Source organism: Gossypium raimondii, chromosome 10 (assembly GCF_025698545.1).
Source record: "Gossypium raimondii isolate GPD5lz chromosome 10, ASM2569854v1, whole genome shotgun sequence".
In the NCBI taxonomy this organism is placed as follows: Eukaryota; Viridiplantae; Streptophyta; class Magnoliopsida; order Malvales; family Malvaceae; genus Gossypium; species Gossypium raimondii.
Window position 1 is genome coordinate 11,394,834 of NC_068574.1, and position 14,592 is coordinate 11,409,425.

The 14,592-nt window shown below is 30.9% G+C and overlaps 1 protein-coding gene across 1 annotated transcript; it reads left to right on the forward strand.

The window, feature by feature from the left end:
• Positions 1-10,200: 10,200 nt before the first annotated feature.
• On the forward strand, positions 10,201-11,495 carry LOC105778694 (protein RADIALIS-like 3). Its single transcript, XM_012602450.2, has 2 exons — positions 10,201-10,666; positions 11,238-11,495. The coding sequence occupies exon 1, from the start codon at positions 10,418-10,420 to the stop codon at positions 10,658-10,660; it is 243 nt and encodes an 80-aa protein (XP_012457904.1). The 5' UTR covers positions 10,201-10,417; the 3' UTR covers positions 10,661-10,666; positions 11,238-11,495.
• Positions 11,496-14,592: the final 3,097 nt, after the last annotated feature.

Sequence of the window (14,592 nt, forward strand, 5' to 3'; positions counted from 1 at the left end):
ATGGATGTTGTTGTCAATGTAGGAGAATTTGGGTTCAAGTGCGTTAAAGCACATTATCCCCTTATTTAGGGGTTATGGATAGTTCTAAGTATTATGCCAAAAAAAGCATATATGACTTTGAAGTGACTACTCTCTAGATAAGCACATCATGATATATTTTTTAATTGGTTCAATTTAAGAAAAACCTAAAGTTAGGGATTTATCAATCGGTAATGTTGCTCCAATGCGCAACCAAAGGGCTACTATAGTACCAATAAAAAAAAACGGTTGTCTCTAATAGACAACGAAATGAATCTTGGAATTTATTAACATTTTTCAAAAACGGTACTTTTAATAATCTCGCGGGTATTGAATCATTAAAAGAACACCCAATAACTTGTTAGATACTGTACAAAGTATTTGAAATACAGGAAAGAAATAACATTCAGGTAATATTTCCAAAGGAGTTGAACTGGATCCGTGGATTCACTGATCGTTGAAGGTTTTAGAATCATTAAGCCCATGTTACAAGCAATAGTACCGAGAATTACTATTAGAAAAATATATAAAAGATCATTGTGATAGTTCAAAAAAAATATTTTTTAATTTTTAATTTGAGAAAAAAAAAACCCTCATTAGGCTTCGATTACGCATGCAACAGACATACAGAAACCATCATCACATTTCCATATTTGGGTAATTTCAGCATGGATTGATCGACTATTATGGACAAAATATTGGGGTAAGCAATCCAAATAGTTGCCTTGCAGAACGCCTCCATTAAGGATTTGATCCCTTTGATACTCCATTCCAACAAGTTTACCTACAAAACTTCAATTGCTCATCTATGTACCAATACCCAATTTAAAACTAGATCTACCACCTATTCTTGGTCTAGCAGTGAAAATAACTATACTGTGCCAATACCTGTGGATCGATCCGATCTGTTCATATCATTTTCATCATCTCTGAAAATAGCTACAATATCACTGTTGTTGCTGGAAAATGAGACTATAATCTGTTGTTAGTTTTGAATAGTTTTATTTCATCATTATTGGAATTAACTTTTTATTTATTTATGATTTTAAACTTTTATTTTTATTTTATAAAATTTAAGCCATTTGTTGAAATGATATATAAAATAAAATAGTGCCAAAAGATTAAGGCCAATTTGGTCAAAATAAAAGAATAGGGACTAAATTGATTAAAAGTGTAAAATTTGAGGGTAAAGTTATTATTATGCCTCATATAAAATACCAAAATAAACATTCAACACTAAATTTTGATGGAGAGACTATTTTGCTTCTTCATCTAAGTACAATTTATTTATTTATTTTTTTGTAGAGGGAACAAAATGCAATCTAGAATGTAGTATAGGGGCTCCAATAATATTTTGACCCATTTTTTCACAATAATTTTTTAAAATCTAAACTTTTTCTAAACCGAATAGCCGTAAGCATACGCCTTTTATGTATCCTTTGTAAAGAAAGAAAGATAATTGAAAGTTCGTTTGCTTCCTCGATCAGAATCACTGGTTATTAACATTTTCCTAAACCATGTGTTCTTTTGTCCTAAAAAAGAGTTGTTTCCATGCTTATGACTAGGCAAAAGTAGTGGATTTACTTTAGTATATATAAACGACTGAATTTGAGAACGGGTTTGCAAGCATCTTCAGTCCTTGGAGTAAGGAATCTAACCACAAGAGAAACCAAACGGCTATCGAGGCATCTTCTTTATGTAAATACAAAGTCAGAACCATTAAATGAGAACAATAGCTAGCAAGGGAAAATTGGGAATCCATCTGTGTTTCCTTTACAAGACATGAGGTGATAAGGATTACAAATCTTAACAAGAGGAGATACTAAAACACTATAAGTGCATCTTCTCTACACCTTTACCCAAGCCATTGTCATCCAATGATTAGTAAAAAGAACTATATTCTTATTATATTTTACGCCAACTAATAGGATTTTGTGCAGCAAAAGAGAACTATATTCTCACAACCATGGCTACCGGAACCTCGTTTTACTGGTCAAGTACTCGTGTTAAAGTGAGAGGCAAGTGAAGACAAACAAGTACTTTCTTATTCTGCGAATTTAAAAAACGGTACAAAAAACCGAATAAAAATGTCTGTACCTCCTATACTCCGAAAGCAATTCCTGGAATCTAGCTGTGATTGTGAAACATACGCATGATCAAGGTTCCACTTGAAAAAGGCCTCTGCATAGTAAATCAAGACATTATCAGTGGTTGAGAATCGATATGCATCACATTCTAATCAACAATTTGTGTTCCGGTACGAATTGGATTGAGATCTTGCGTGCAATAATAATGAGTGGAAGAATCAAAGGTCACACTCTGTTGACAGACTAAAAAAGACGCAAAATGACAACATTCATTAGCGAGATCTACCAAGATTTGGTATCAGTCCAGTAAGATGCTCACCCTTTGACAAATTCCCTACTCACCTTGCTTTTTTAATGTTGGACCTCAAATCTAACCAAAATTATGCCTTTGTATGTATAACCGGAAACCTTACGAGTAATTAAGAATGAAGCTACATTATATGCACAGTCCTGATTCCATGGAAGAAGCTAGCGTCTGCTGGCCTTGGATGGTTTTAAGAAATAATGTTTTTATATATATTTGACTTAATAAATGAGTGGACGATCCTAACAAAACTATGTGTTTAAAAAAACTGAAACAGGCCAAGTGACCAAAAAGATGATGCATGTCTTGAAGAGTAGAAATATTCTGAGCAGGTTAAGTGTAGCAAAATTCACTTTTAAAGCAAAGCTTTTTGATTTTCCGACTTACCTTAAGGTAAAGTTTTTTTTATGACTTCAGCTTGCCTTGAAGCAAAATTGTTATGGATTGAAGGCAGATCTTTTTGATGATTCAAACACTTCTTGAAAGCAAAGTTGTTACAGAGCGAAGCTTGCTAATTATATATTATATAAATTTTGACAAATTAATAATAATTATGTAGTATTTTTTATCATATTTTAATTATTTCTTTAATATTATGGTTATGTTACATATTAATTCTGCTTATCTAATTAATCATATTTAAATGAAAATTCATAATGAAATAATGGTTTCCCTCGACATTTTTGTTGGTGTATGAAGATAAAAATACACTTATGAAAATTTAATCAAATGCTTTAAAACATGTAACTATACCACTTATTTTTAAGGTTCTATTCGTCCCACTTATATTTTAGTATGCAAAAGAGTTATTGGCAAATGAACCTGAAGCATACAATGAAACTCAATGGTTATCTGCGTTTTGCACTAGCGAAAATAATCCATTGAGCATTACGCGGAGCATAATAAGAATATCAAATTCTATAGAGAATTCTAGAATAATCTTTGAACACTAGAATATGGAGGAGAACAAAGAAACTTTTTCTGAGTTTTTTGATGTAGAAACAAATGAAATTTGATTCCTGTTTATAGGAATTCTCGTGTCTCTTTGTAAAAATATTAATATATGATAAATGTTTATTTGGATAGTCAATAGATATATACTTGAATAGTTTCAATTTTATCAATTAACCAAGTGACATAACTTTCAGTATTTAAGAAACATAACTCATCATTTTAAATAGTGGCACTCTTGGTTAATAACAAAGTAACATAACTTTTGATTACTTATAACTTTTCATTTGCAACTATTGAAACAATATACATATTTTGAAAATGTTTCAAAAATCTCCTCTATTTTAAAAATATTCTAGATTTTGATAATCTTGAAAATCAATTGCATAAATGAATGTGTCTTACTATTGAACCTTCACTTAGTGAAAACATGTTAAAATTAATCGAAATTACATAATAGACTTTGAATTAACTATTCGATATAATTAACCAAGCACATCTCATAGGCGACTTCAGTACCAATTAATACATAGTATCCAGGGATACTATTATGGCTATGCGTTTGTAACTTCTTTTCATAAGTGCTGTTAGAGCCAAACCCTTGAGCTCTTAGAAGCGATCACACTTTCACTCAAATAGGTAGATCCCATCAAGAATATTTTCGTAATTATAACACTCTAACACATTTATGTTATGAATCTATTAAGAATATATTACTCATCCTTTTCCTTACAATATGGATATCTAAAACTTTTTATCGTGGGTGATATATTATTTTATAGTGCTAGCAGCCACATACTAATGATATTACTTTGTCTCATTAAATTCAAGACTTGACGTTATACCAAGCATTAAGTCAAGCTTCCATCATGGGTGACTCAAATAGTATGGGCTTGAACTCCATCCCTAAATTTCCAAATTTCCAACATGTCTATATTAATTATTAACACTACATGGTGAAATTTCCTATTTATTTGTGTCTTGAAAGTTCATAAAACCAATATCTCCACCATGCTCAATTATCTATTCTTTCACAAAAAAAAAATGCTATGAAAGATATTACTTCTACTATTATAAAGTTGCAGTGATCACTTTTATCTTTTCCTATCATGATTATTTCATATTTATCCACATTATTTATATCTTGATATCCAAGAAATTAATTTCACAATATGGAACTATACATCATGTCCTTTTCACCAAGTAAGTTGTTGTAAAGAGGCCTCAAATCCGGTAATGAAACAAGAAAATATATTTATTATTTTTCATAGCTTCTTTTCATGTCCAATGAATGATCTTTAAAACTTATCACATATGCAAACTCAAATAGCATTATTTTTTCAACACAAAAGCATTCTATATATTATTTTAGAGCATAGTTATATTAAAAAGCCATCAATCGTCCAATCATTTGATTATAACATCACGTATTTATTCAACAATTATTATGGGCATTATTAGTCAATTTGTGACTATGGTCAAAACTATGTACACCACTTAAATGGGTCAACTAACATTAATATTGCTATTACCTTGAGATATTTGATTCATGGGTGAATTTCAAATTTTCACTATATCTCAAAATTATATAACCATAAGATTATAGATCATACCCAAGCTATATATATATAAATACCATGTGCACCAATACGATCTCGATTTTCAAATATTTAATTATCAAGTTCACATTTTACTAGAAGATTTCATATTAGAATAGTGATTTTGTGATATTAGCTAATGTTTTCCACTATTCTACCTTGACTAGAAATAACCATGCATATTACATACGACTTATTTCATTTCTAGTCAAAATCACTTTTAGTCCAATTTTGTAACGTAGACTAAAATATGTGCAATCATATAGAAAACTCATTTGTCTTATGATTATTATTATTATTTTAGAATAATGGTTATTTTTAAAACCAACCAAGATTATTCATATTATATGATAGATCTACAAATTTTCATTTATAGCAATGAATACACTTAACATAATGTCTCATCAATAACATCCAAATGCGGTTACTTATATCATAATTTGAATAAACAAATAATTTCATATATCAAATTAAATATATATCAAGAAAAGAAAGAATAATTTTATACTAAAAGTCTCACTCACAAATTGAATAGAATTAATTAAATTTCAATTATCCAAACTTATTGTCTATTTTTTTTGACAAATAACTTATTGTCTACTTATAATGCACTAATAGGTGCCTAAGTGACTCTTTAAAACAACATCACTTATCAAGTTGTACTTTTAGATTCAAGAAACCATTCCAATCCAATCTTTTAAAAGTATATATTGGATCTAGTGAAAAACTTTTGATTTGAGAAGACTCACCGAATGGTCATAATACTTCTACTAGATAGAAGCCTGTTTAACTAATGTTTAAACAATGACATCACCGTTCAAAAATACTACTTTTGTCCAATTATAGAGTCTTTCTAATTCATAATGAAATAATGGTTTCCCTCGACATTTTGTTGGTGTATGAAGATAAAAATACACTTATGAAAATTTAATCAAATGCTTTAAAACATGTAACTATACCACTTATTTTTAAGGTTCTATTCGTCCCACTTATATTTTAGTATGCAAAAGAGTTATTGGCAAATGAACTGAAGCATACAATGAAACTCAATGGTTATCTGCGTTTTGCACTAGCTTAAAATAATCCATTGAGCATTACGTGAACATAATAAGAATATCAAATTCTATAGAGAATTCTAGAATAATCTTTGAACACTAGAATATGGAGGAGAACAAAGAAACTTTTTCGAGTTTTTGATGTAGAAACAAATGAAATTTGATTCTGTTTATAGGAATTCTCGTGTCTCTTTGTAAAAATATTAATATATGATAAATGTTTATTTGGATAGTCAATAGATATATACTTGAATAGTTTCAATTTTTATCAATTAACCAAGTGACATAACTTTCAGTATTTAAGAAACATAACTCATCATTTTAAATAGTGGCACTCTTGGTTAATAACAAAGTAACATAACTTTTGATTACTTATAACTTTTCATTTGCAACTATTGAAACAATATACATATTTTGAAAATGTTTCAAAAATCTCCTCTATTTTAAAAATATTCTAGATTTTGATAATCTTGAAAATCAATTGCATAAATGAATGTGTCTTACTATTGAACCTTCACTTAGTGAAAACATGTTAAAATTAATCGAAATTACATAATAGACTTTGAATTAACTATTCGATATAATTAACCAAGCACATCTCATAGGCGACTTCAAGACCAATTAATACATAGTATCCAGGATACTATTATGGCTATCGTTTGTAACTTCTTTTCATAAGTGTTTGTTAGAGCCAAACCCTTGAGCTCTTAGAAGCGATCACACTTTCACTCAAATAGGTAGATCCCATCAAGAATATTTTCGTAATTATAACACTCTAACACATTTATGTTATGAATCTATTAAGAATATATTACTCATCCTTTTCCTTACAATATGGATATCTAAAACTTTTTATCGTGGGTGATATATTATTTTATAGTGCTAGCAGCCACATACTAATGATATTACTTTGTCTCATTAAATTCAAGACTTGACGTTATACCAAGCATTAAGTCAAGCTTCCATCATGGGTGACTCAAATAGTATGGGCTTGAACTCCATCCCTAAATTTCCAAATTTCCAACATGTCTATATTAATTATTAACACTACATGGTGAAATTTCCTATTTATTTGTGTCTTGAAAGTTCATAAAACCAATATCTCCACCATGCTCAATTATCTATTCTTTCACAAAAAAAAAATGCTATGAAAGATATTACTTCTACTATTATAAAGTTGCGTTGATCACTTTTATCTTTTCCTATCATGATTATTTCATATTTATCCACATTATTTATATCTTGATATCCAAGAAATTAATTTCACAATATGGAACTATACATCATGTCCTTTTCACCAAGTAAGTTGTTGTAAAGAGGCCTCAAATCCGTAATGAAACAAGAAAATATATTTATTATTTTCATAGCTTCTTTTCATGTCCAATGAATGATCTTTAAAACTTATCACATATGCAAACTCAAATAGCATTATTTTTTCAACACAAAAGCATTCTATATATTATTTTAGAGCATAGTTATATTAAAAAGCCATCAATCGTCCAATCATTTGATTATAACATCACGTATTTATTCAACAATTATTATGGGCATTATTAGTCAATTTGTGACTATGGTCAAAACTATGTACACCACTTAAATGGGTCAACTAACATTAATATTGCTATTACCTTGAGATATTTGATTCATGGGTGAATTTCAAATTTTCACTATATCTCAAAATTATATAACCATAAGATTATAGATCATACCCAAGCTATATATATATAAATACCATGTGCACCAATACGATCTCGATTTTCAAATATTTAATTATCAAGTTCACATTTTACTAGAAGATTTCATATTAGAATAGTGATTTTGTGATATTAGCTAATGTTTTCCACTATTCTACCTTGACTAGAAATAACCATGCATATTACATACGACTTATTTCATTTCTAGTCAAAATCACTTTTAGTCCAATTTTGTAACGTAGACTAAAATATGTGCAATCATATAGAAAACTCATTTGTCTTATGATTATTATTATTATTTTTAGAATAATGGTTATTTTTAAAACCAACCAAGATTATTCATATTATATGATAGATCTACAAATTTTCATTTATAGCAATGAATACACTTAACATAATGTCTCATCAATAACATCCAAATGCGGTTACTTATATCATAATTTGAATAAACAAATAATTTCATATATCAAATTAAATATATATCAAGAAAAAGAAAGAATAATTTTATACTAAAAAGTCTCACTCACAAATTGAATAGAATTAATTAAATTTCAATTATCCAAACTTATTGTCTATTTTTTTTTTGACAAATAACTTATTGTCTACTTATAATGCACTAATAGGTGCCTAAGTGACTCTTTAAAACAACATCACTTATCAAGTTGTACTTTTTAGATTCAAGAAACCATTCCAATCCAATCTTTTAAAAGTATATATTGGATCTAGTGAAAAACTTTTTGATTTGAGAAGACTCACCCGAATGGTCATAATACTTCTACTAGATAGAAGCCTGTTTAACTAATGTTTAAACAATGACATCACCGTTCAAAAAATACTACTTTTGTCCAATTATAGAGTCTTTCTCAACCGTGCATTTGCATTTTATCCATATTTTTTCCTTCCTGCATGGTATATAATATATATTACATAATTTTATACCAATAATAATTATGCATGTTAAAATATCATGCATATGGTAAATTAATATTCGATTTTATCAAATAAATAATCATGAGACAACCATACTTTTGCATAATATAATTAATATCAATATAACTTAACCATTAAAATATAATTCATGCAACGCTAGTAAAATAATAAATTTAACATATCTTTTCTCATAATAAAGATATCTTCTAATAAGATCATTGACCTCAATCCAACCACATTTGTTGATAGCCATATCATAATATCATACTTATAGAGGCATGTGAATGCGCGGTGAAAAGACACTCCTTTTTTAATTTCTCATAAAATTGCAAAAATAGAACCTTACAATTGTTGGTGCATAGGGATAAAAATACACTTATAAAAAATTAATCAAAGGCTTCAAAACGTGTAACTATGCTACTATTTTTAAGGTTCTATTCACCCAACCTATATTTTGGTGTACAAAAGAGTTACTAACAAATAAATCTCGAAGATACAATGAAACCCAATGACTATATACGTTTTACACTAACAAAAATAGTCTATTAAATATTAACCGGAGCATGACATTAATATCAAATTTTATAAAGAATTTTAGAATAATCTTTGAACATTAAATAATGAAGGAGAATGGAGAAACTTTTCCTAAGCTTTTTGGTGTACAAAATAAACGAAAATTGAAAATGTAACTATCCAATAATGCTTATTAGATTAACTACATCTATTAAAAATTAACTAGATTAATTACATCTATTAAAAATTAACACAACTTTCAATAAATATATATTTAAATAATTATAAATTTTTCATTTGCATTTATTACAATACGAGTGACGGAGGGAAGCAAGAAAAGAAAGAGGTCAGTTGTAAAGAAGTGAGACCGATTGCCACTTATCCGAAGGTCAACTGCGTATTAGCTATCTTTACTGGGAACTGGTGGGATAACGAAACTCCCCCTATACAGCCTTAGCACAGCAAATAATTCAACAGCTATATCACCATCTTAACATTTTCCTTTATTGGATGAATATGTTGTCTGCATTATTTCTTAGGTGGATTAGTCTAGACACTCATGGAACAATGCCAATGGGTTGTAAGTTCCTGAAAACTGGGTAGAACCATTAGCAAAGGGTAACCAAGAGTGGAATATTTCTTCACATGCTTGTGAAACAAGAATAGGATAAATAAAAAACAAAACTATGATAAAGTAATTATTGTACTTGCCAAGGAAAACCTTTCACTTTCGTACCAAAGAAAATGGATTAAATTATCCTCAGCTAATTAAGGAGTAGTTAGTTTAACAGATGCATCATTAAGAACACAATACTGGATGAGTTTGCTCCAGCTTATAGTATCTACATCTCTTATATTTCTTTTCACTGACAATAACTAAGAAAGCAAATTCCACTTGCCACTGACCTCATCAAGGAATAACGTACGGTTTGATTTAAAAAAAAAAAAAAACAAGAGATTGCCCTTTGATATTTATTCTTTTCTTCTTGTTCCTTGTGCTGCTCCGTCTTGTGGTTCACATGGGGACGGGTCACACTATAATCTGTCCTTTTGGAGGATATATTCGCCCAACTGTCTCAACCTCACCTCACTTTTCCTCCTGCTTATAAGGAGCTCCTTTCATAGTATCCCTCCCATACCACTCCCTTAACTTCAAATAAAATCTTCTTTTAAGAGTCCCTTCCATCACCTTGCTTTCACATTCAGGCACCTGCATACTTCTTTTACTTTTTCAGCCCTATAATTCTCTCACTTAAGATTTTCACCAATGGCATCTAATTCTCTCACTTCCTCACGTACCTCTGGCTCCTCCTGGACGGCAAAGCAAAACAAACTGTTCGAGAAGGCTCTGGCTAAATATGACAAAGACACTCCTGACCGCTGGCATAACATTGCCAAGGCTGTGGGTGGAAAGTCAGTTGAGGAAGTCAAGCTGCACTATGAGATCCTAGTCAGGGATCTCAAAGACATTGAGTCTGGCCGCTACCCTTATCCATATCCAACCAACTAAAGCGCTGTGAGTTTACTACTTACTATTCACTACCTATCCACAATCACTATAGATAACCAAGAAGTGAAGGCCACTTTCATATGCATGAATCACATTCCTAAAAATGCAGCTGTCAAGCTTTTTTGTTGATGTAGTTGTGGATTTAAAGAAAACGTGGTTCTTAGAATTATCATACATGCGCATATCCATGACGTCCTTGTCCTTCCAGCTCCACACACCCACAACCCCAAAGTCCTTAAGCATTGAAAACTCTCAAGTACCCAAGTGGGTCCATAAAAGAAAATCCAGAAAAGTAGGGAATCTTCATGTGCCCCCCGCCATTTCTTTCTGTGGTCTATCACTTAATTTCTGTGGTCTTTTACATTTAATGTTCTTATAGACCTAACTCCTTACAATTACTTAATCCTAATCTCAAATCTTTCGACTCTTTTGGTCTTTTTGGATTTTGGATAACATGCCGATGGTACTTTTGTCATTTCCAACATATTTTATCTTAATTATCTGCATTTGTTTTTTTCACAGGAGCAAATCAATAAATTCCTTTTCTAGAGACTAACTTGTCCTTCTCGTCTTTCAGGTTAGCTGAAGAATCAAAGACTATGAATATATATATATATATATATATGCATCTAGAGACCTCAGTTGCTGAGAGACTAGCCTAGTTCCCCACCTAAAGCAATCCATACAAAACTAATTATCCCATTGGTGTAATACTAAATGCTGTTACTACTATTTACCTTTTTTTTTCTTGGTTATTATCATCTATTTGTATTTTCCTTTGGCCTTTATCTAACTAAAGTAAATGATATATTTTGGTAACAGATTTCAAATTTCATTTGCTATATAACTTTCTTTGGTTCAAAGGACAGCTTCTGGATACGAGTTAGAAAAATAAGCAGGAAATAATCGAGACTAATTACAAAATTACAAAGAAATCTGGTTTGGTCATCATTGAAGAGAGACGAACCTGATGAGTTTCTAGAAAAAGAAAATCCAATCAAGAACCCCGTACATCTTGAACATCAACTTGATAAAGTACCACAAATAAATGCTTACTTCAAACGATATAACAACAATTTTAAAGTGTTTGCATATTAGAAATATAGCCCCGCCTTCTCTTATTAATTATATTATATTATATTTAAGGCTTTATTTACTATTTGGTCTTTGAATTATACTCATTTTTTATATTGGTATCTAAATTTTTTGTTCTATTTTAAGTACCTGAACTATAGTTTCATTACACTTTTTGACCCCTACCTTTAACGGTGTTAAGAAAAAAATAGTAACAAATCAGAACATGTCAGGTGTACTCGTTGACTTATAATTTGGTTTTGATGAACATTTAATTAATACAATAAAATGCATTAATACACAAAATAATATATGCAAATATAATAATATTATATATATGGAATAAGGGTGAAACTTAATATTTTTTAGGCTAAATTAAGTTATATACTTTTATGAGAGTTAAAATAAAATTTTAACATTTTAATTGCCTATACCTTTATACTTTTTTAAAGGATTAAATTAAAATTTTATATTTTAAATGATAATTTAACATATATTACCTTAAAAATTTACAAATTATAAAAAACCAAATGTTAGTATTTCCATTTTAGAACCGCCACACCCCTACCAGCTCCAGCGACAATCGAATTGGACAATTTTATTTTCAAAATATGGGATTGGAACAATTTTTACATTAAGAGATCTACTACTGAAAAGTTTAGAGTAATAATTAAGGTTAACATTTAAAATTAAAAATATTTATGAATAACCTCCTAACGACAAGACAAGAGTATTATGCTGTGAAATATGAAAATCGATTAATCTCAAATAACATTATCCTTCACTCTCAATTATTAAAATATAATTATAAATATTTGTAAATGACATACGTTAAAAATTAAAACAAAATCAATCAACTTTGGTTAAACTATCCAAATTGCCTTTACGTATTCCTTATTTATTTAATATAAATACAAAATATTATATTACGTCATATTTCTATATATTTATTTTGGTTTAATCTTTAAAGATGCAAATATATATTAATAGTTATGGTGTACACCATTATCAACTTGTGACTTGGGTACCCAATTGGGACCAACTCGATCCAGTTATGATAGCTTGCATAATTGGCTAACATGAGTTCGCACGTGAGGTGTTCGCATCCCCCATGATGGGTTCGTATCATCATGCAAGCGAACTCATGTTTAAGGAACACATGTTTATCCTAGAGTAGGGTATGTGTTGACGTACATGGGGGTCTACCTAAGACGTCACATCTAGGGGACGGTATCATATAAAAAGGAAAATTAGCCTCTTTGAAGGACAAACACATAAAAATACTCAACAATTTGGTGCAGTGAGCATGGACAAACTTCCGATCATCAGAAAAACAAGATGACTCACCCTAATGAGAATTTCCCCAGTAGCTTCCCATCGGACCAGACAGGAGGTTTTGACACTGGTAACCAACCTTAAGAGATGGATCTCTTTGCTGTCTGGTTTATTGATCGGCTAGAAAACTTAGGCAACTCAGGCCAATGAGGTGCTTCTAATTCATTTGATCTTAATGCCCCTTCTAGTGAGGGGACATCCTTCCCCATTGATCAGGGAGTATTGCTGCAATAATTGTTTGGTTTGCAGGAGCAACTAAGTTTAATGAAAAAATAGATGACTCAAAGAAGTTTCAGGTTTGAACAACATCAATTGTTTCACTAGGAGCTATTGATGCAAAACGAAGAAATAAGAAGAAAGATACAGTTCGACCTTTCTGATCTTCAAGGCAATGTCGCGCCTCTTCAAGAGGAGATTACGGAGGCACATGCAAAGCCATGGCAGAATGAGATGGATGCTTTACGTAGATAAGTTCAAGAATTACACCCTGATGTGCAAGACATGGACTGATTATTTTATTCTAACAACCTTTTGTCTCTAGAAATGCCAACTGTGAGCCTACCATCTGAGTTCAAAGTGCCGAAAGAAATGTTCGAAGGTAGAAGGGACCCCAAGGCACATCTTATGTAGTATAATGATTATATGAAAGTGTTAAGGCCTCAAATGTGGTAGAGTGTAGGCTTTTTCAATAATTCTTAGGCAACTCAGGCCAATGAGGTGCTTCTAATTCATTTGATCTTAATGCCCCTTCTAGTCAAGGGCCATCCTTCCCCTTTGATCAGAGAGTATCACCGTAAAAATTGTTTGGTTTACAGGAACAACTAAGTATAATGAAAGAACAGATGACTCAACGAAGTATCAGGTTTGAACAATATCAATTGTTTCACTAGGAGCTGTTGATACAAAACGAAGAATTAAGAAGAAAGATACAGTTCGACCATTTGATCTTCAAGGAAATGTCGCGCCTCTTCAAGAGGAGATTGTGGAGGCACATGCAAAGCCATGGTAGAATGAGATGGATGCTTTGCTTAGATATGTTCAAGCATTACACCCTGATGTGCAAGACATGGACTGATTGTTTTATTCTAACAACCTTTTGTCTCTAAAAGTGCCAACTGTGAGCCTAGCATCCGAGTTCAAATTGCCGAAAGAAATGTTCGAAGGTAGAAGGGACCCCAAGGCACATCTTATGTAGTATAATGATTATATGAATGTGTTAAGGGCCTTAAATGTGGCAGAGTGTAGGCTTTTTCAACGATTCTTAGTCAACTCAGGCCAATGGGGTGCTTCTAATTCATTTGATCTTAATGCCCCTTCTAGTCAAGGGCTATCCTTCCCTTTTGATCAGGGAGTATCGCCACAACAATTGTTTGGTTTGCAGGAACAACTAAGTTTGATGAAAGAACAGATGACTCAACGAAGTATCAGGTTTGAACAACATCAATTGTTTCACCAAGAGCTGGTACAAAACGAAGAATTAAGAAGAAAGATATAGTTCCACCATTCTGATCTTCAAGGCAATG

Coding starts and splice junctions, on each gene's coding strand:
- LOC105778694 (XM_012602450.2), top strand. CDS start 10,418: ATGGCATCTAATTCTCTCACTTCCTCACGTACCTCTGGCTCCTCCTGG.